At 38.4% G+C, this 21,704-nt stretch overlaps 1 protein-coding gene and 1 pseudogene across 1 annotated transcript in view; one reads left to right on the top strand and one right to left on the bottom strand.

Moving 5' to 3' along the window:
- Positions 1–21,704, top strand: part of USH2A (usherin) — an 800,507-nt gene that overhangs the window by 199,637 nt on the left and 579,166 nt on the right. Inside the window, exon 15 of the mRNA XM_005540847.5 lies at positions 10,254–10,417. Within this exon, the coding sequence (XP_005540904.3) occupies positions 10,254–10,417 (164 nt within the window). The remainder of the gene's footprint in view (positions 1–10,253; positions 10,418–21,704) is intronic.
- LOC102115409 (ADP-ribosylation factor 1 pseudogene) lies at positions 12,265–13,996 on the bottom strand (annotated as a pseudogene).

The following is a 21,704-nucleotide window of genomic DNA, read 5'->3' as shown; positions in this document are numbered from 1 at the left end:
ACATTTGGGTTGATTCCAAGTCTTTGCTATTGTGAATAGTGTCGCAATAAACATACGTGTGCATGTGTCTTTATAGCAGCATGATTTATAATCCTTTGGGTATATACCCAGTAATGGGATGGCTGGGTCATATGGTACTTCTAGTTCTAAATCCTTGAGGAATCGCCATACTGTTTTCCATAATGGTTGAACTAGTTTACAGTCCCAGTAACAGTGTAAAAGTGTTCCTATTTCTCCACATCCTCTCCAGCACCTGTTGTTTCCTGACTTTTTAATGATTGCCATTCTAACTAGTGTGAGATGGTATCTCATTGTGGTTTTGATTTGCATTTCTCTGATGGCCAGTGATGATGAGCATTTTTTCATGTGTCTGTTGGCTGTATGAATGTCCTCTTTTGAGAACTGTCTGTTCATATCCTTTGCCCACTTTTTGATGGTGTTTTTGGTTTTTTTCTTGTAAATTTGTTTGAGTTCTTTGTAGGTTCTGGTTATTAGCCCTTTGTCTGATGAGTAGATTGCAAAAATTTTCTCCCATTCTGTAGGTTGCCTGTTCACTCTGATGGTAGTTTCTTTTGCTGTGCAGAAGCTCTTTAGTTTAATGAGATCCCATTTGTCAATTTTGGCTTTTGTTGCCATTGCTTTTGGTGTTTTAGACATGAAGTCCTTGCCCATGCCTATGTCCTGAATGGTATTACCTAGGTTTTCTTCTAGGGTTTTTATGGTATTAGGTTTAACATTTAAGTCTCTAATCCATCTTGAATTAATTTTCGTATAAGGAGTAAGGAAAGGATCCAGTTTCAGCTTTCTACTTATGGCTAGCCAATTTTCCCAGCACCATATCTTATACTCCCAGAGTTCATCATGACAAGGAAGACTATGTATTTCTCATGGCCAGACAAAGACCACAAGGAAGAGAGACAGGGTTAGGTTGTCTTAGTGTGTGCTCAAAGCACCACTTAGAAGACAAAGGGGCCTGTGTAGAGAAAAGGACAAGATTCCTGTGGGCTACAGAATTAATAAGCAACTAGTCAAAAAGAAAATGCATCTGACTGCACTAAAACAAAAGGCGAGTGATACCTGATAGTGAGAAAGATGAATGAAGAAGTCAGGAAGGTACTACTGTCAGTGATAAGTCAGTTTTATGTATATGCAGGACCAGAAACAATAGACTGCTTTGGGTGGTGCTCGTCCATTGAGTTTCTACCCTTCCTGCAGGCTCTACATGAGGGGACAGGCTAACCAATCTACCTTCTCTGGTCATAGCCTTGCTGCCTTCATCATGTCCTAGCTAGATGAAAGGGAGAGAAGTATGTTCTTGAAAGTGTCTGTTCTTTAAATAAAGATTGGAGTGTTGACTAATATACAGGATTAGACATTCTATTTTCTGAATTGAATTTGTATTTTGCAATGTAAAGTAACTGTAGGACATTCTATTGCCTGAGAAAGACCAGAAAAGCCATGTGACTAACTCATTTTATATCCACATGGAACATGGTGGAATTAGCTCCATATTATACATTTAGTAAAAGACAAAAGTAAAACTGATTTATGATTGCTTCTCATGACTCACGGTTTTTCAATGTGCTGGTCATTTTATTGTTTCGCTTTATTTCTTAAAATTACCTCTTCCTTTGGCTTCTGAGATTCTACTTCTCTTATTTGTTTTCTATCTCTTTTGTTGGTTATTCCTTTTTAATATGGCCTTTCAATTTCCACAACTGTGTCCCTGATTTCAATCACTACATACATGTTAATGGCTCTCAAACATATGATCATGCCTGCCATGAAATCTAGGCCTGTAGCCAGCTGTCTCTCTGAGGTTTACGCTTGCAAGTCCCTCGTGCATTTCATTTTTAATATAGTCAGCACAGAACTAACCATTACTTCCTCATCTCCCCCCAAATAAAAATTAGTCTCATGCCATCTCATTCTATCATCATCTTGGTGAAAAAGACATAAAACTCCAAATAATTATTTAAGTCCAAACTTCCCAAGTTTGAGTGGGGCTTAGATTTCTTCTCAGGTCTGGCAGAATTGGCTCTGTTGTTAAGTAGAATGAGCCTACGGGCTACTGCTGGAAAGTGCTATGGAAAGAAGAGCTACTCTCTAAAAAGAATAGAAAGAATAAAGCTTCCCATGGCCATATGGGACCCAAGGAGATCAGCAGGATTTGTCTCTTACTAAATCAGTCGTGTGGAATGCTGGTAACTTGACTTGACCCTCCTATCCTACTGATGAATTCAGCTGTCTCTTTTCACTTCAACTTTGATGATCATTACAGAGGAAATCCTGTAGCACAGAAGGGCATGGAGAAAGATATTTTAAAATATGACAACAAGAATTGCTTGAGTTTGGACTTTCGTTCAACATTGAAAAGAGATAAAAATGGGTTTTCTCTTTTTTATGTTTTTTCACTCCTCTTTTGAATTATACTATTCTTAAACCGTTTTTCTTTTTTTTGACTTCTGGTTGTTATTGTGTATACACTAACATTAGCTATATTGAAAATATGTAACAATTGGCTAAGATATATGGGATTCCATCAAGTATAAGAAATTTTCGTTTCTTAAAGGAAAAAAATCACACGTAGTGTAAATGTATACAGATATGCAGTATAGGGAAACAGCTGTGACCTGATGTTAAAACAATTTTTTTGAAAACAGAGTAGATTGCAAATCAATTGAATCTACTTTGAAATCTAGGCACTGTGGTAGGTTGTTACAAATAGAAATGTTTACATTTATAAAAATTACAATGCAGTTATAACAAATGGAAATTAAAATATTAATTTTCAAAATATACAGTAGATTGTAAGTATCTTATTATGAAAGGGGAAGATACAAGTATCACGTTACTTCTTCATCAATTTGGAAAATAACTTCACCTCCTTATCTGTCTAGTTCACATATTCATTACCTTCCTCATGCTCTATTTGTTGGATGCAACAAGGTTTGCTATATTGTTTTCTCTTAGTTTATTTTCTACACATTTTTTTGTATTCCCAAGGGCAAAATAAATAAAATAAAACAGACCTTGACCCTAAACTACACAACCAACAACAAAAATCCATGCAACACAACAACTTTCTGTGACCAAGCAGAAAGTTTATTCTTCAAAATAAACTTTATTCTTCAAAAGTTACCAGTAAAAAGGGGGCATGGATTTAAAAAAGCTGATCCTAGTGCAAACATTACTCCATTTACCTCTGACACATAAAGCAAACATGATTTAATCAGTATCGAAAACAATGAAGCAAAAAAAAAAAAAAAATCTGCCCACTGAAAAATCAATAATGCAAAAAAGTATACAGTGTTTGTCTAACCCAAAAACAATGAGACAAAAATGGACCATATTTAATTCATCTCAGTTGGTAGTGGAGACCCGTATTTGACACCCTGCACTTACTGGCACTATCCTCAAGTTGACCTGTTGCTCTGCCCCGTAGCCCCCAGGACTGCTCCAGTTCATCTGGTACCCCACAGTTGTCTTACATAACAACCACACATCACAACTCCCAAAAGTTTCTTCCCTAATGATGTACCCTCTCTATATTCTATGTTACCTTGTTTTAAGCCTAAAGGAGTTAGTAGTGTCACTATTTGTCCCATTTACTAGCTGACACACACTGAAGTTGTCCATAGAGGGTAGGACACCAAGGCTGGTTAGGGAGAATAAAGGCTCGGACTTTTGGAGCATAAATACAGGGAAGTTCTTCTATACCCAGATTATTTTTGGTTTTACTGCACACGTTCTACATTTCAGCACTAGGTTATAGATTTGGTCCAGTAATCTTTTCACAGGCCTTTTTTCTGATTGATCTCAGTTGGTCTTTTCTCTGAGAACCAGGTCAATGACTTCAAATGAAAGCAGATAACTTTCTTGTCAACTGATTTCCTTTTATGGTGTGATAATGGAAAAATTAGGGAGTGTGCCTCATAGATTCCCTCTCCTCAGTGACTCTTTGTCAGACAGCTGGCTGTCATCTGGGGTGACAGGGTAAATGGGCCACAAGCCTGTCATCATCTGGCAGCCAAGGCAGGGCTTTCTCACAAGGTAGTGGCAGATTTCCAAGAAAGAAAGCAGAAACATGCAAAGACACTTGAGGCCTGAGCCACCAGGATGTTACTTTTGCCTTATTCTACTGGCCAAAGCAAGGCACGAGGCTTGACCACGTTTGGAAGTGGTGGGGGATAAACAGACTCTCCTTTGTGATGGATAGAACTAACTATACAGTTAGCTGCAAAGGACCTGCACAGAGGGAGAGGTGAAGAGTTGCGATTTTTGCAATCTCCTGTGGCTGCCAAACCATATATTCTCCCTTAATTTAGATGATATACGATCCAATAAGAAGTATCAGTTTTTATGTATTAGTAGCATTTATTCAATATGATGTAATAGGAATAACACGCAATTGGACATCAGAATATCCAGGTTTCAGTTTTGTCTTTTCCACTAGACCAGATATAGTAGCTTCCTATTACTGGTGGAATAAATTACCTCAAACTCAGTGGCTTAAAACAACATGAAATTTTATTATCTTATAGTTTTGGAAATCAGAGGCTCTAAATGAGTTTCACTAGGCTAAAATCAGGCCTGTATTTCTTCTGCAGATTCTAGGAAAAAAAACATTTCCTTGATTTTCCCAGCTTTTAGAGACCACCTGCTTGCTTGCTTTCTTTCTTTCTTTCTTTCTTTCTTTCTTTCTTTCTTTCTTTCTTTCTTTCTTTCTTTCTTTCTTTCTTTCTTTCTTCCTTCCTTCCTTCCTTCCTTCCTTCCTTCCTTCCTTTCTTCCTTTCTTCTTCCTTTCTTCCTTTCTTTTTTTTCTTTCCTTCTTTTCTTTTTTTTTTTTTGAGATGGAGTTTTGCTCTTGTTGCCCAGGCTGGAGTGCAATGCTGCAATCTCTGCTCACTACAGCCTCTGCCTCCTGGGTTCAAATGATTCTCCTGCCTCAGCCCCCATTGTAGCTGTGATTATAAGCACGCACCACCACCCCCAGCTAATTTTGTATTTTTAGTAGAGATAGGGTTTCTCCATGTTGGTCAGGCTAGTTTGGTTTTGAATTCCCACCTCGGCCTCCCAAAGTGATGGGATTACAGGCGTGAGTCACTGTGCCCTGCGCACATTCTTTAGCTCATGGCTCCTTCCTTCATTTTCAAAGCCAGCAGAGCAGTGTTTCCTTGGACCTCTGCTTATGTCCTTACATGTTTTCTCTCTGACTTTTACCCTCCTGCCTTCCTTTATAAGGACCCTAGATTACATTGGGCATTGTTAGATAATCCAGGATAATCTCCCCATCTCAAAATCCTTAACCAGATCTGCAAATTCCTTTTACCAAGTAAGGTAACATTCACAAGTTTGGGGGATTAGAACCTGGATATTGTTGGGGTGAGCATAATATGACCTGCTCTGCCAGAGTGTAGCAATCTATAGCCTGGGGGTCTGCCACATGTTTATGTAAATAGAGTTTTATTGGAGCACAACAATGTTAATTCTTTACATATTTTCTGTGGTTACTTTACTACTATAGCAGCAGCAGCGGAGGTGAGTTACAATAGAGTTCACATGGCCTGCAAAGCCTAAAATATTTACTATCTCATCCTTTATAGATAAAGATTGCTGACCTTGTAACTAGATTTACTGTCACCTTGGGCAAATTACTTATTCTCACTAAGCATAATAGAATCATAACTTTATAGACTGGGAAAGAACCTTAAAAGTAATTTTGGTTAAACTCTACCCTATACATTTCTCTGCATAAATCACCTTTTCAGAATAACTGGTAAATGGCCATTCAGCTTCTGCTCCAAAACATGGAACTAAAAGGACCCCACTATCTCATGAAGTAGCTCATGTTTATTTCAAACAACTGTAATTCTGCAACAAATAGAAATATATTATTTATATTGACCAAAAAGTTGCAGTCTCTTGACTTTCTTGCCTAGTCTTATTTCTGCCTTCTGAGACCATAGAGAATAAGTGAAATCTCTCTTCTTTCTGAGAGCACTTTAAAAAATTGATTCTGCTATCATATCTTACAGTTCTTTAGGTATTTGCATAAATTTGTGGAGTGTCAACAAAGGAGAAAGAGATAGTGTTCTCAGATCAGAACCTTGCTAAGCAAGCTGCCTGGACTTAGCTGTCACTATTGCCTGGATGCAAGGGAGTCACTGCCCCTGGTCCAGCTCTTATGAGTTTCTCTATTTGTGCATGGGAAATTCACCAAAAAGGGTGGGTTTGCACACTGTTAACTTCTCCCTTTCAGATGAGACACTCGTATTTCCTTGTTCAATAAGTCATGTAAGTATGGCTTTCAGCTCACACAACATGGATGCTCAAGCCTCAAATCCCTCTCCTATAATTCTAATTCCACCTCCAAGAGAATAAAGATGTTGTTAATAGGCTGTAACTAAAGGGAAACTAAGAAGCTCAATGAAACCACAACTCCACTGTTAATCGGGGAAAACCAAACTCCCCTAGAGGGCACTGTAGCACTCACCGAATTCTGTGAACTGAGAACACTGGTCTAAGAGAATCTGAACAGAGACCAGCTCTTAAAGAAAGCTGTCCATTCCCTGGGAGTGAGGTTAGCCAGGGGGACAGAGTTAAGCCAATAAAAAGGGGCTCAAAAGAGCTAACCTGTTATTGGAGCTACAAACCATGTTTGGATTAATCTCTGGTGTCCTATCCTAAGTCTAAAGCTTCCCTGGTGCTTTATTCACAATCAATTCCTGTATCCGACAATATTTAGCTAATCCTTACTGTGTGCTAGTCTTTGTGTTAGGCACTGATGGAAAAAAAACAAAAAGAAACAAACAAAAAAACTCGGCCCAATTTTGCCAATTTGCCTTGAAGTCTCTTTCTGTTTTGTTTATTAATAATCCTTATCTAAAATCCCTTAGCAATTGGAGTTCTCTTTCTTCTTCATTCTTTATGTTGAATGATGTCTCATCATCCCTGTCAACAAGTTAGAAGACCAGGAGTAACTCTATACCTATCCTCCCTTCTCTTTTCAATTCGGCATCCCATTCTACCAATTTTACTTAACATTTCTCAGGTCTATCCTGCTCATTTCCATTGCTCCTTGCCACTGCCCCAAGGTAGCATGATCTTACTTCTGCTCACCTTTCCAGGTTTACCTATCACCATTTCCCATTCTGAATTTACATCCAAGAGTACTGAGCTGCTTGAAATTTCATACCTTGTTTTACTTTTTATTTTTTTCTCTATTTTTGCCCCTCGCCGACTTACCTGGCTTATTTCTACTCATCTTTTAACATTTAGCCCAAGCATCTCCTCCAAGACTCTTCCTTAAAATTACCCTTCCCATCCCTTCTTCTGCTACCAGACTAGGTGAGTTGCCCCATTTCTGGACCTTTAGAGTCTGGATACATCTTTGTTAATGCTCTTTCCATTTTATCTTGCATACGAGATTGTGAGCTCCTTGAGGACGGGGGCAATTCTATATGATTCATCTCTATATCCTTGATGTTTATTCCAGTCCTGGAACATAGCTGGCCCTCAATGAATGTTATTTATGTCAATCAATATTTAAATCAATTTGATAGTACCCATGAGCTGAGGACCCAGACAGAGGAGGGGTGTACAAAGAGAAATGTCAATAAAGTGACCTATATATCTTGGGATATATCTCTGGGCCTCCTACAGTAGTTCTCCCTCAGATGATGAATTTTCTGACAATGACGTGCATTACTGAAACATATTCCTTTCATTAATAGTTAGGTTTCTTCAACAGTAATCATTAGGATAACACTTTCTCTCACTGTTTCCACAACTGGAAGAAACTCCTAGGAAAGGAAAGTATATAAATTTGTGATTTAGGAGACAGAGGCCAACTTCTTTCCCATTGTAACCAGTAAATACTGAGTTATGTAAGGGTCCAAAGAGTACTATCATAGCAAACTGCTGGCAGAGATTAGCGATGCTTTACTCCTGTTTTGTTTACCATAATGAACTGGTCAATAAACATCATAAATTGTTTATCTATATAAATCTTGACAGATTACTCTTTATGAAATCCATTTAGCAAGAGAGGTTTTCCCATAAGGATGAAAAATGAAGATTTTAAACAGATTGCGGGAGAAGCTCTGGCTGTACCAAGAGAGTCAGTGTAATAAAGGTTTCTTTATATTAATATTACAAAAACCATTTATCCTGGCAAAATCAATATTGCAATTCATCTTAGTTTGGTGTTTCTCTTTCTAAGCTTAAAATGTCTTTTCCTTTATTATGTATAATTTTGTTTCAATAAATGTGAAATATATTTCATTTAGGAGGTACTCTTGAGGAGGGATAACTTATAAAATGACATCAAACTTGTAGCTTATTTGCTAAAGAGTCTTGGAAATGTTTAAAATTATATTTGAGTGGCTGAGAAATCTAAAGGAATCATTTTTCTTAATCCTTAATTACAAAATTATCCCCAGTGTCCTTTGGGGTAAAAACAAACTACAATGTTCAGAAAAGTCTTCTCCTGTTAACTTCATTTAGGAAAAATTCTTACTGAAGTCAAGCGATTATAACAAGTCAGATAAGTTGACTATAACAATGGCTTGGAAAAGAGACTATGAAATCAAGAACAGACACATTTAATTGCTCAAAACACTGCATGCTTTGGATGGAAAAAAATAGAACTACACCAAAGAACGGAATTATGTTATACACTGGAAGCTATTATTCTAAATGTATTATATGTAAAATAAGTGTGATTGCCTCAGGAGTGAATGGTAATAAAAACTGAAATACTCAAGAGACACACATGAGTGGTGCAGTTATACATATATACACAAACACACACACACACACATTGAGAGAAGCTTTTCTCTTATTGTTTATGCTCACTAAAATTATATTAAAAGCCTATAAACAATAGACTCTACATAACAGCATATAATGAAATTAAGAGCAAATCAAATTTTTTGCATCTATAATTCCATTTTAATTATAATACATACTTTTCTCAGCTCTAAAACTTAACCTAAACAAAACATCTACATGAAATGAAATTCTGATATAATGTGTATAGATAAAAGACCTAATACAGTTGTTTGAAGGGGGAAAATGTCCTTTTATCATGACCATAAAAAGGGCAAACTACAGTACAGTGGTTTTCAAGAAAAACTGTACTTTATTTATTCCCAAGGGGATATTAGTCCATAAAACAAATTTGCAGCTTATTTGGCAGTCTTAGCTTTTATCAGCCTTTTTAAGGGTGTTGAATGATTACTCAAGAGATCACACTGTAAAAATTGCAGTGGGGAAAAGTAACTCCGTCCATTCAGCATCTTTATTAGAACATATAGGTGAATCCTTTTGACATTTTAAACATACCACAAGGAGAGTACCTTTTTAATGGTGAGTGGTCTTCTTACATCTGCTGTTTTGCTTCTCTAATACCTCATGGCACTAACATTGCTTATCCTAATCAGTGCCATTGGCATAAGCTACATGTTTGAATAATTCACTGTGAGGGAACAAATTTTATTTTCTATTGTGGCAAAATGCCACTACTGGTATTTTTACAGGCAACTTTGGATCCAAGAAATTTAAGCTGCAGTAAAGTTATCTTATTATGTTCACATCATTTGCATCTTTTCATAAATCAGAATAATACTGTATTCTCCAACCATTGTGGATAGATAAGTTTAGTTCATAAAATAGAAGATGAAATATAACCCGTATTAAGGCATCAACAATATTTGAACCTGTCTTCCTCAAGCAACTTTCTTAGTGAAATTTAGTCTTCATAGAACTAACTATAGAATTTTAAGATTTTTAGGGAGAGCAATGATTTACCCCTGGTTTTCTATTTTGCAATTGGATAGTCACTTGAAAAGATAATTTTATGGGTACCTAATCTAAATTTTTAGCTGACAGGAGAACTGCTTTTGTAAAAGCAAAATTTACAGTATTCCTATTTGAACAAATGGATTCAAACTAATCTACAAGATATACTGTGGGATTTTAAAAAACAATATAATTTTTTTTTGCTATTAGTTAGTTTATAAAGAGAAAGCTTTATACAGGTTTTACCAGGAGCAGTAGTTTTATAAACATCTTTTCTATTTTCCTTTATTTTATGTTGATTCTATATTTGTTTAGCTCAAGATTCTTTTCAATTTGTTGGCTAAAATAAACCATCTTACTCTACAATGCTTATGGGTAGGTGTAACTTATACTATGAATTATTAATCAAAACACTATTCTCTTTGATGGTTTATTTGTCTTGTTTTCAGATGTCAGCCTTGTAATTGTCATCTCTCAGGAGCCTTGAATGAAACCTGCCACTTGGTCACAGGCCAGTGTTTCTGTAAACAATTTGTCACTGGCTCAAAGTGTGATGCTTGTGTTCCCAGTGCAAGCCACTTGGATGTCAACAATCTATTGGGTTGCAGCAAAAGTAAGTGAACTCTGGCTCAGTGCTTGTTTGTGAAGCAGCATCTTACAGGAGACTGCATCTCATTGTTTTATTTCTCCATTTAGAACTCATCAGACTTAGTACAATGTGAAGAATGTAGGTAAGAAATGGAAAAAAAAAATACATTCAGTGAAATATGTGTGCTTTTCCTTGGTTAGACAATTGGAAATGATAATACAATTATGTTCACAGTGGCAAATTTACAATGGTTTTTTGGAATGAAATCAACAATGAGGTGATTAAAGTCCTAGGTTTTCCCAGACCAAAGATTTTCCCAGGACACAGGACTTTCAGTGGTAAAATCAGGACAGTACTGGTTAAACCAAAATCGTTGGTCACCCACACAAAGACATTTCCATGTAAGTTTTTTGTTTGTTTGTTTGTTGTTTGTTTGTTTTTAACAAATAAAGGGTGTATTCTTGTTTATTATAAGTTTGATATTCTTCCATCCCCCAAAGTTTATGGGCACTATTATATCATTAGTTGTTTATTGATATTACAATAATTAGTATCATCCACCACAGCATATTACTCACCTATAATTGATATTTCTTTCTACTTTAAGTTACACTCGTTTAAATATCTCTCACATTTATATTTTTAATTCCTTAAAGCCAAAGATTACATGTAAGTATCTTTTGACTTCTCAACATCACTTTTCAGTTCCTTGCATTGACCTCACAAGGTCACCTGCAGTTCTACAATTTCCTAACATATTGACCGTTTTCCTATATTTACTTCAAGATCATACATCCTTACCTTTTCCAGAATTCCTAAGAAATGCCTGCTGGGAACATGTGGTAGGAGCCCTCTACAACATATTGTGCTATGCATATTCTCCTTGGGGTGTCCTGAGACTGTCATGAGTCACAATGATAGGAAACGCCACAAGTCATGACAGATCATCACAAACCAGCATGTCTGGAACTCTGCTATCTACATTTAAGGGGAGAGGGAGAGAGATAAGTAATGGAATATTGGACTCCAAAACAACTGTACTAGATTTTGAGGTAATGGAAAGCAGGACGTAGCTAGTGATTAAGAAGATGTATTGATATTTTGTACCTGTGTAGCTTCTCTTCAGCATCCCACATTTCATCAGTCCCTCTGGATTTCAGAATAAGTAAAGCTAGGTATTTATGCTTCTTTTGGGAAGGAACTATCGTAATTCCTTTCATGTATAAATACAGTCTAAACACAAATCTGGACTTCATTGGCCACTTAATTATGATGTGTCATATATTGATTAGCAATACAATTGATTGTTTTGTATGCAACAAAAATTCTAGCATATTCCTTTTGGATATGAGTTGTAGATCATCATTTATGAAATTATGATATCTAATCTTAGTGATTTCTGACTGATTCTGCCACTAATTTTGTGAAAATATTGGCACCTGCTTTACTTTTTGCTACCTATTCTTTCTTGCATTTGAGACACAGTCTGGGAATTATCTCTCAGGCAAAACTGGATAGTCATGTCACTGGAAAGCTAGCCTACAATTCTTAGTAGTGGTAGACATTTACTTTTATATTTTATTAACTGGACATTTTTTCCAAGTGTTTCTGATTTGTCAGAATTTTTAAAAACTTTCACATTCCTAATGATTCTTCGCTGGACATATTCCTTTTGGTTTTTGATCTCTTTAAAATCATGATACATCATACTGAGCACAGTCTTTCAACTGTTTGTGGTTGTTTCTGCATCTGTTTTAGGTTTTTATTTTTTTTTATTTTTTTATTTTTTAATAGTTGAGATTTTATTCTAATAGCTATAATTACAGTGCTTGTTTGTCGAAATGAAAACTGAAAACAAGTATACAAAACAGTTGATTACTAATCGTGTATTGAAAGCAGTAAGAGGTTCCATGACACCAAATAGACCAGTTCTGAGGTTTCCCCAAGATAAATTTAACAGCTCCAGCTTCTTCAGTGTTTATCAAAATACAAAAGAAAGAAGTAAAAGTTGTCTTTTTCGATGGCAAATCAGACCCTTGCAGGCTGAGGGAGAGAAAGCTACATCACACACAGAGGTGGGGTGCTCCCAAGGGGCTGTGGGTCTAGGTGGACTGCCTGCCCGGCTTGCACCGCTCCTGCTGGTGAGGCCCCAGACATCCTGCCAAAGTGTCTGAGCGAGCACGAGGGTTGGGGACGACGGACCTACTCTGGCCACAAGGTGACCGAGGGACAGATGGGGCCCTGCCTCCCATAGGCTGCCTGAAGGTGGGTGGGGCGGCCTGCGGGAGAGTGGGGTGGCTGTGGGCTCCCAGCCTGGCCCCTGGGAACCATGGGAGCACAGGGACAAGCACATGGCTATGGAATGCAGGGTGACCCAAGGACAAGCGAGTTGTGGGGATCTCTACTATGACCATGCAGAATTGATCGCGGTCTGCTGCACCACCACATGTTCCTGAGGGGAACAGCTGGGCTGGTGACCGGCATCCAGGCCAAAACTGCAAATCTATGCTAGGTGGGGTCTCACTTCTGTGTGTTCAAGTGTTCTTGACTTGGATTCTTAACTATTTTTAAAAATGCACTGAGTTTGGGTTAAAAACCAACCACCAAAATGGATTTCAACACAGCTCTAAAGCCAAGGGTATGCCCGGCTCTCCCAACACAGCGACTCCTGGAGGCCAGGTACCCATGGGCCTACATCCCCTCTCAGCACTGAGTAGTGAGTTGAGTTTTCTTTTTAAAATAAAAAAAGCTGAGTGATATTGCATAGGAGTACCAGAAACTGCCTCATTGGAAACAAGAACTATTTACATTAAATAAAAAGCCTGGCTGCAGGCTGCGTCTGCCACATTTACAGCACGGTGCGATGCACACGGTGACCAAACCACGGAGGCAGCTTCTGGCACTCACACCACGAGCCGCACGTTTGCCACATGAGAGTAAAGCAGAGGGCAAAAGGAGTGAGAGGGAGTGGGGTCGCATTCACTTCTGGTTCCGGAGCTGATTGGACAGCCAGTGCAGTCCTTCATAGAGCCCATCACCGCTGGTGGCGCAGGTGGCCGGAATGTACCAGTTCCTGTGGCGTAGGAAGTGCAGCCCCAGCTTGTCTGTGATCTCAGCTGCATTCATGGCTTTGGGGAGGTTCTGCTTGTTGGCGAACACCAGGACGACAGCATCCCGGAGCTCGTCCTCGGCCAGCATTCTCATGAGCTCCTCACGGGCCTCGTTCACGCGCTCTCTGTCATTGGTGTCCACCACCAAGATCAGGCCTTGTGTGTTCTGGAAGTAGTGGCGCCACAGGGGCCGGATCTTGTCCTGGCCACCCACATCCCACACAGTGAAGCTGATGTTCTTGTACTCCACGGTTTCCACGTTGAAGCCTATGGTGGGAATGGTGGTCACGATCTCACCCAGCTTAAGCTTGTACAGGATCGTGGTCTTCCCCGCAGCATCCAGGCCCACCATGAGAATGCGCATTTCTTTTTTGCCAAGAAGGCCCTTGAAGAGGTTGGCGAAGATGTTCCCCATAGTTGTGGACAGGTGGAAGGACACTGGCCAGGGACACCTCAGAGGCTGCTGCTCCGAGCCAGGCGTTGGTTTCGCTCCTAGGTTTTTAACAAAATTTTCAAAAACACTGTGTAAAGTTAGAAGCTCAGCATCAGCAGAGGCAATTTATTAGAAACAAATGAGACAACATGCCTGTCTTCAAAGGGGGTCAAAACATAGCTAGAGTGACGGACACTGATAATAGGAGGGGAGCAGAAAAATGTAAATGTTGGCATGAGGATGAAGGGTGCCAGCCTTCTCTCCTGTTCCAGCTTGATAATCACATGGTCCTTGTGTTGGATCCTAGCAGAAGCAGCCAGAACAACTGGCTTCACAAAGATATGATGAGATTGAAAGGAACGTAGTGCTATCTATTGTTGACACAGTGAACTACCTCTGGCTAGTATTTTTCTCTGTATCCCACAGATGTCAAGAAGTGCTTTCATTTAAAATTAAAATTTCTCATGGTACCTCACTACACAGTTTGGGAACTGCAGGATTATAACCCTCATTATATCTTCTAGGGGCCACTAGCAATAGTTTAGTAATATCATCTGTGATTTGTTTTTTGTTTTTTTGTGTTTTTCTGGCGGGCTATCAAGGTAGGAATCCTAGGATTTAATTTCCAAAATGCAAGAGGATTGAATTAAAATAAAGTAGTTAGACCTTTTCTTATAGTCAATTTCCCTACTGAGTGATTCACTTCTTTCCTTTAAATATTGGTTTCATGCTTTCAAAATGATAGCCATGCTTCTTGAGAGGAAGCGAAACAGGAATTAACATAAATTAAATATTCCCATTTTCTGTATTCTTTCTTAGTGAATGATATTACAGTTAGTTCAACCTTCTATGAACTTAACTAAAATTATACACATACACACACACAAGTATACAGTTAGCCACTTATTGTTTAATAGTGTTTGTCTTCTTGACACTATTCTCATTGTTATTTATTCATCTTTATATCCACATTTTTCTTTATCTCTCCTTACCAGAGAGTCTCTTCTAGCTCTCCTTTTACTAACAGCTTTATTAAAGTATAATTTACATATTATACATTTAACCACTTCAAGTATATGGTTTGATGGATTTTAGTAAATTTATACTTGTGCAAGCATTATTATTATTATTATTTTTTTTTTTTTTTTTTTGAGACGGAGTCTCACGCTGTTGCCCAGGCTGGAGTGCAGTGGCGCGATCTCGGCTCACTGCAAGCTCCGCCTCCTGGGTTCACGCCATTCTCCTGCCTCAGCCTCCTGAGTAGCTGGGACTACAGGCGCCCGCCACCGCGCCCGGCTAATTTTTTTTTGTATTTTTAGTAGAGACGGGGTTTCACTGTGGTCTCGATCTCCTGACCTTGTGATCCGCCCGCCTCGGCCTCCCAAAGTGCTGGGATTACAGGCTTGAGCCACCGCGCCCGGCCTGTGCAAGCATTATTATAATCCAATTGTAGAACACTTATGTCATTTCAAAAAAGTTCCTTTGTGCCTATTTCCAGGCAATCACGACTCCTACCTCTAGCCCCAAAAAACTAGTTATAGGGTCTTTGATGAGATAATTTTGTCTTTCCCAGAAGTTTTATATAAATGAAAGTATACAACATTTAGCCGTTTTACAATGTATAGGCTTTTGTATCTAGCTTCTTTCTCTTAACAAAATGTTTTTGAGGTTCAATCACATGGTTGCATGTCTCAGTAGATTCTTTTAATTACTGAGTAGTTTTTTCTGGATATACTATATTTTGTTTATCCATTGATCAGCTGATGCATAGATTGTTCTCAGTATTGGTCTATTATGAATAATGCATCCATGAACATATGGTTACAAGTGTCTGTGTGGACATTCGTCTTTATATCTCTTTACATCCTGAGAATAAAAAGGCTGGTTTGTATACTGAATATATTTTTAATGTTTTAAGGAACTGCCAAATTATTTTCCAACACGGCTGTATCGTTTTACATTTACATTAGCAATTTGTAAGAGGTCCAGTTACTCTACGGCCTCAGCAACCATTTGGCATTGACTCTATTTCATTATAGCCATTCAGTGAGTGTGTAGTAGTATCTCGTTGTGGTTTTAGTTTGCATTTTTCCTGGTGACTAATGTTGAACATCTTTTCATGTGTATTGTCATTCATGTGATTTTTGGCAAAGTATCTTTCAAATATTGTGCCTGTATTGTAGTTGAGTTGTTAGTCCTCTTACTGAGTTAAAGAATTCCTTATTAATTTGGGATAAAACTTGCAAATAGTCGTCCCATTCTGTGGATTTGGTTTTCATTTTCTTAATGGTATACTTTAAAGAGCAAAAGGTTTTACCTTTCATGAAGTCAATTTACTAAGATTTTCCTTTATGGGTCATGTTTTTGTGTCCTATCTCAGAAATTTTGGGCTGACTCAATGTAAAAAAAAAAAAATTCTCCTTTATTATTTTAAAGTTTTATACTTAAACTTTTACATTTAGATCCATGAAATAATTTGAATGAGTTTTATACATGGTATGAGTTAAGCATCTAAGCTTTTTATTTCATTTTTATTTTTTGACACATAGATATCCAAATGTTCCATTAACATTTGTTGAAATTGCTATCCTTTCCCCATTGAATTACCCAAGCATCTCTGCAAAAATGCAGTTGACCCTATAGCTAACATCATATTCAAAAATGAAAGACTGAGATCTAAGATCGGACATAATACAAAAATGTCCACATATTAGCCAGAGCAGGTAATCAAGAAAAAGTAAGCAAAAGTCTCCCAAATTAGAAAGTTGATGTTCTTTACTTGTAGATGATATGATTCTATATGTGGAAAATCCAAATGAATTCACAAGAAAGCTACTAGAGCTAGTAAACAAATTCAGCAATGTTCTATGTTACAAAATCAACACACAAAATTAGTTGTGTTTCTATATGCCAGCAATGAATGACTTGAAAAAGAAATTAAGAAAGCAATTTCACTTATAATGCATAAAAATTTAACCAAGGAGATGAAGATTTGTACATTATCTGTTTTCTGTGTGTTTCCAGGAAACCTATAGTATAATTCTGCAATGTTATTTCTATTCATTGTTCCTTTCATGCTTAGCCATGTGCTCTCCAATGTCTCATGAGTTTCATGCAGGATCCGTGTGTGATCACTTTTCTATTAGGATACCAAGATAGAAGTAATTTTCCCATTAGTATATATTATCTGTGCGCATTTATTGCCAAATAAGCCATTTATAATTCTTGGGATGTAAGAATCAAGGATGCCTTCCAACCTACTGGAGGGTAGAGGAAATAAAGGTGATATTTATTGAGCAACTACTTTATACACACATACACACACACACCCCTACATACATATGTGCATACATACACACACACCCCTTATCTTCAAAATAACCTTGACAGGGAGACATTATCGTTCTCCTAATATAAATGAGAAAAGGCTCAGAGCGTCCAATCAATATTTGACGATAATAATACAACTACCAAAGTTCCAAAGCTGGAGATTCAAGCTCGTGGTTCCCAAAGAGATGGATCTAGTCACAGTATTATACTCTCATTCCATAAAAGGGAGTCTGGCATATGCAAATAGCATTCTTGGCAATTTTGATTGAATGAATATGTGAACATTTTCTAGGAATTCTACTTCAAGCACATAAAGGGTCAAGTTTTCTCATGCCCAAGATGTAATACTATTCTCAAAATTGTTGGTAAGTCATCTAAACCTTCTGGTTTAAGAAAATTTCAATTTAAATACCAAAGAGGTACTATTTATTTATGCTGTGGAGTCAGACAAGATTGTGGTTGACATGGTCATAGCAAGTAATCAGCTTAAATGTTTGGAAAGAGCCTATGTGTGTGAAGAACTTTTGTTGCCAAGGAAATTTTCATGTAATGCAAATCATTTTCTACACCCTTTGACATGGGAGTGAAACATCTCTCTCTCTTTCATTTTCATTCATCCCCAAAGCATTTTGCTGCCTTAGAAAATCATCTGAAGGTCAGTTTTGATTGCTCTAACTCTGAAATCTGTTGTGTTCCTGATAGCATGCAGAGTTTTAGATGAAATCACTAATATTCACTAAAAAATGTTAAATTGCCATGAATTGCAAGGTTGTTTGAGAGTGCCATAAATGAGGCAGTTTATGATATTTGTGGCTCCACCAAGAACAACAGGATTTCAAACCCTAAATTAAAATCCACTGAAAGGGTCAAATGCATTGTCAGTGTTCAACCGATCAACGTGACCATATCAAATATGCAAAATCCATGAATTCAAAAATGTAAGGTGCTATTCGGAAATAATTCTTTTCTCATGTGTCATTATGAGATTGTTGCTACTCTTTTCCTATGTCTAAATAGGCATATAGACTGTTGGAATGTTAATAGAACAATGCAAATTCCAAAGAAGAAAAAGACAAAAGGAGAGCAATGAGCATATATCTAGTTTGAATATTTTAAAACATATGATATAAATATTGTCTGCCTTAGGATCAGACTTTGTCTTTAGGAAGCCTATTCATAATACACGGAATTTTATATATTTTACATTCAGTGCTGTGTAGAATAAAACAACTTTCCCCCCCCCTCTGTTCTCACACCACTATCAACATAGACTACTTTGGTGAACAAGCAATTCTGCAGCATTAATATCCTGCAACCCAGTTCAACTCTTGCACTATATACCTGGAAGTAGTGGCAGATTCCACAGGTGAGGGCTCAGTTCCCAAGGCTGCCCACAACTTCTAACACCACTCACAAGCTCCAGGTTATTTTGCCTATGCTTGTAACCCCCTGGCTATAGATTGGGGTGGCTGTGACTCCCTCTTTGGGTTCAATTAATTTGGCAGATCAGCTCACAGAGCTCAGGAAACACTTATTTTTACTGATTTATGATACAGGATATTACAAAGGATACAGATGAAGCAATGCATAGGACAAGACACGTGGAAAGGGGAGCAGAGCTTCCATGTTCTCCCTAGGTGTCCCACCTTCCAGGAACTTGCACGCGTTTAACTACCTGGAGCTCTCCCTGTACCTCCACCGTCCCCCTGCCCCACAACCATGGCCTCTTGGACCCTTTTTTTTTTTTTTTTTTTTGAGACAGAGTCTCTCTCTGTTGCCAGGCTGGAGTGCAGTGGCGATCTTGGGTCACTACAACATCTGACTCCCAGGTTCAAGCGATTCTCCTGCCTCAGCCTCCTGAGTAGCTGGGATTACAGGTGCATGCCATGATGCCTGGCTAATTTTTGTATTTTTAGTACAGTTGGGGTTTCACCTTGTTGGCCAGGATGGTCTCGATCTTCTGACCTCATGATCTGCCTGCCTCGACCCTTTATAGCAACTTCATTGGATAAGCATGACTGAAGCATGGATGTGGCAGACTACCACAATTACCACTTGAGACCATCACTACGACAGTTACTACTGTTACTACTTGAGACCATCATTACAAGACTGAACTAAGGGGGATGAATACAGAAATGAAAACTATAAACAAAAGTATTTCAAAGGAAGGGTAACATGGGAAGAAGGGGATCCCTGCTTCTCGTGAGCAAGGGCAGCTGCCTGAGCTTCCACAGCCCTTTGTATTTATTGGGTAGAAAGAGCAGGGGGGAGGAGGTAATGTTTGGTCAGCTGCTTGATTGATCACAGGTTCATATTATTACTAACAGGCTTCAGATTTGCCTAATCACAAGAAACACTTGTGCCTGTGTTGTGACTGCCCTCAGCATTCCTTCTGGGTGGAGATACAGTTTGTCAGTTTGCCAACATCCTGCTTTCATGGGAACTTGCTGTTTACTCATATAGCCTCCAGTGGTATACTGAGTTGATCATGACCCTCATTCTTTTGGCCTTCAACACATGGACAGATATGTAGAAATGTGATTTAAAGAAAAAGGGAGTATGATTTCATACTATTCTACTGAGTGGGGAAACCCAGCAAAGCTGCCTATTCAGAGTCTTCTTGGCCTCTCTCTGCAGCATTCATTCCTCCAGGGTATGGGACAAGACCCCTTCAAAAATGAGGGTCTCATAACCCAAAATCAGACAAGGTAGGTCAGAGAATTTCCTTATGGCTGGCTCTAAGACAGAAAGGTGGAGGAAGATTAGAGTACATTTTTAGTTTCTGTGGCCTGCCTTGGGGAGAAAAAGGAACAGGTAGAAGCAGAACAGAACAGAGATAGACCCTATTTTCTGAGGCCTACTTCTGAAGCCTAAAGCTCCCCAGTATTGTAACAGAAGACTGTCCTTCACCCGTATTGCTTTTAAATTGCTCTGAAGCTGCTTCAGGACCCCTGGACAAAACACCAATACTTCAACAAAAGACATGCTTACTGTGTTAGTCACCAAGGAACTAACAAGGGCTGTGGAAGTTATGAGCCAGGAACCATGGACAAAAACATGTGTGTGTGTGTGTGTGTGTGTGTGTGTGTGTTGTATAAAAATCAAAGTGCTCTTGAAATCCGTAACAATTTGATTATATTATATCTTTTAGACAGAGTTCATATATTATATCTGTTAAACAAGAGTTCATCACTCATGGGTCCTGGTGAATTAGCAATAGCTCTGAGGTGGAAGTCTTTGCCTAGTTTGCAGAATAACTTCATTTTACTGTTCTCTACTTTTCCACTTTGCTCTGTCCTCCAAGATTGTATGTGGTTTGCATCAGCAGCCTCCATTGCCCTCTGGCTTTTAGTTAGTTGATTTCAGCTGCTAGGAGGGACCCACCAAACATCTGGAGGGCAGGTGGAAAAGGAAGTCAAATATTTAATTCCCCACTCCCTGTGTCCACGTAGAAGCAGCCTCAAGCTAACTGCATCCCTCCATGAGTGGTCATAGCTCCTGTCAGGTGATGCTCTTCATACAGTCCTTTCTGTCCCTGAGTTCTGTCCCCATTTAAGCTAGAGACAGTGTGCAGAGAAGAGTTAACATAGCAAGCCTGACTGCTTATTTTTAGAAAGACCTGCTTACAAAGCTGGCCTTTGGCTGGCATCTGGATCCACATTATCCCCAGAACTGATAAGAGAGGACCACTGCACTTAAACATTTGTACAAAGTATGGTTTAGGCTTAACACCTGCTTTCCTTGTGGGGGTCTTATATTTGGGTAAATGCCAGACAGAGGCTGCTCATATGAACAGCCCCCAATAAAAACCCTGTGCAATGAGTTTCTAAGGAGCTTCCCTGACTGGCAACACATTACACACATTTTCATAATGCATTGCTGGGGGAATTAGGCCTGTTCTATCTCTACTGGAAGAGAATTCTTAGAGGCTTGTGCTTGGTTTCCCCTGGACTTCATTGATATGCCTTTTCCCTTTGTTGATGAATTCTGTAACCTTTCATTATAATAAATTTTAGCCATGAGTAGGACTATATGATGAGTCCTTGAGTCTTCCCAGTGAATCATTAGACCCAGGGTTCAGGGTTGGCTTGAGAAACCCTGACATAAATAGCGAAAAAGCTCTGCAGTTTCCATACCTGAGAGTAGTGCACCATCTCTTTTGCCCACCCTTTTGAAAGTACTTCCCACCCTTTTGAAAGCTCTCCCCAAGTTACTTTTTTTAAGTGTGCTTTCTTTTAGTGAGGCTTCTAATGACTGTAGATATTTCATATAAAAATATTAATTAATGGATTCTTTTCTGTACACTATATTTACATATTTCTTAAAACAAAAATATTAATGGTTTAAAAGTAAGGTAACACAGCAACCTGTACCCTTGACATCTTATTTAATGAGAATGTTTGATTAAGTTGTGCTTCTTTAAATGGATGGGGGA

This window comes from Macaca fascicularis, chromosome 1 (assembly GCF_037993035.2).
Source record: "Macaca fascicularis isolate 582-1 chromosome 1, T2T-MFA8v1.1".
Lineage (NCBI taxonomy): Eukaryota > Metazoa > Chordata > Mammalia > Primates > Cercopithecidae > Macaca > Macaca fascicularis.
The sequence above is the reverse complement of the archived record's forward strand: the minus strand, read 5'-3'. Positions and strand labels throughout refer to the sequence as shown.